General features: G+C 41.8%; 1 protein-coding gene across 1 annotated transcript in view; it reads left to right on the top strand.

The window, feature by feature from the left end:
* HECTD1 (HECT domain E3 ubiquitin protein ligase 1) overlaps nt 1–1,819 on the top strand; it is a 94,644-nt gene that overhangs the window by 18,557 nt on the left and 74,268 nt on the right. The window contains exon 2 of the mRNA XM_017537597.2: nt 196–430. Within this exon, the coding sequence (XP_017393086.1) occupies nt 196–430 (235 nt within the window). The remainder of the gene's footprint in view (nt 1–195; nt 431–1,819) is intronic.

Here is a 1,819-nt window from a genome sequence, read left to right as displayed (position 1 = left end):
TAGCTGGGTATGGTGGCGTGTGCCTCACTACTTGGGAGGCTGAGGCAGGAGAATCACTTGAACCCAGGAGGTGGAGGTTGCAGGGAACTGAGACTGCGCCAGCTGCCCTCCAACCTGGCTACAGAATGAGACTCTGTCTCAAAAAAAAAAAAAAATTTAATAACCCTAAATGTAATATGATTTCTTTCACTACAGATGTCCTCCTCGAACTTTCTTACCAGCCCTCTGTAAAATTTTTCTTGATGAAAGTGCTCCAGACAATGTATTAGAAGTGACAGCCCGTGCCATAACATACTACCTGGATGTATCTGCGGAATGTACCCGAAGGATTGTTGGGGTAGATGGAGCTATAAAAGCACTTTGTAATCGGTTAGTTGTAGTTGAACTTAACAACAGGACTAGCAGAGACTTAGCTGAGCAATGTGTAAAGGTAAGTATTATTTATTGGCTCATTACTTATTTCTCTCGGACCTCTCAGGGATGAGTATTGGCTCATTTTAAACATCACTTAGAGACAGAAAAATATATTTACTAAAAAAAAAAAAAATGCTTCCTATTTTCAATCTTACTTTATTGAGAGTAGTTGAGAACAGTGGAAATCACAACTCTTACGGCACCAAAGGAGGTCCCATTGGCTTGGGAAGAGAAATCTTATCTTAGAAGGAAAACTGTAGGTCATTGATATGCTGTGTGCTGCTTCAGTGCACTTCAGTTCCTGGTAGTCACTTAGAGGTAGGTTATCCCTGTTCTTACCCTAAATCATTTTGTTTTATAATAGTAACAATTAGCCAGGCTCAATGGCTCACACCTGTAATCCCAGCACTTCAGGAGGCTGAGGCAGGTGGATCACAAGGCAGGTGGATCACAAGGTCAAAAGGTAGAGACCATCCTGGCCAACATGGTAAAACCCTGTCTCTATTAAAAATACAAAAAAATTAGCTGGGTGTGGTGGCATGCGCCTGTAGTCCCAGCTACTCTGGAGGCTGAGGCAGAAGGGTTGCCTTAACTCCGGAGGCAGAAGTTGCAGTGAGCTGAGATCACGCCACTGCACTTTCAGCCTGGCAACAGAGCGAGACTCTGTCTCAAAAAAAAAAAAAAAAAGCAGTAACAGTCAGCGAATGCCACCTGTGCTAGGCATTATTCTAAGCACTTTAAGGTATTAACTAATTTAATCTTCATAGCAACTCTATATGGGATAAGTTGGTGCCATGAATATTATAATTTCTTTTCTTTTTTCTTTTTTTTTGAGACAGAGCCTCGCTATGTTGCCCAGGCTGGAGTGCAGTGACACGATCTCAGCCTACTGCAACCTCTGCCTCCTGGGTTCAAGCCATTCTGCCTCAGCCTCCCAAATAGCTGGGACTACAGGCACCTGCCACCATGCCCGGCTAATTTGTTTTGTATTTCTAGTAGAGACGGGGTTTCACTACTTTGGCCAGGCTGGCCTTAAACTCCTGACCTCGTGATCCACCTGCCTTGGGCTCCCAAAGTGCTGGGATTACAAGCATGAGCCACTGTACCTGGCCAAATATTATCATTTCTATGATTAAAAAAAATTCAAGTATGCTGAAATTAAGGAATGTACTTTCGGGTAGTGAGCAACAGAGCCGAGACTTGAAGTTAAGGAATTTGAATATTAGGAAGTCTGGTTCTAGGGCCCAGGGATTTAACTATTTTGCTGTATTCCCTATGGAGTAAGCTGTTATCTTTATGTAACTCTAAAATTTTATGTAATTCTAAAAGCATTAGTACTAGATCCATACTTTATTGGAACTATTTGTGGTGAATACATTTAGATTTTACATGTTTTTTTTTTTTT

This window comes from Cebus imitator, unplaced genomic scaffold (genome assembly GCF_001604975.1).
Source record: "Cebus imitator isolate Cc_AM_T3 unplaced genomic scaffold, Cebus_imitator-1.0 Scaffold104, whole genome shotgun sequence".
Lineage (NCBI taxonomy): Eukaryota > Metazoa > Chordata > Mammalia > Primates > Cebidae > Cebus > Cebus imitator.
This window is presented reverse-complemented; position numbering and strand designations above follow the sequence as displayed.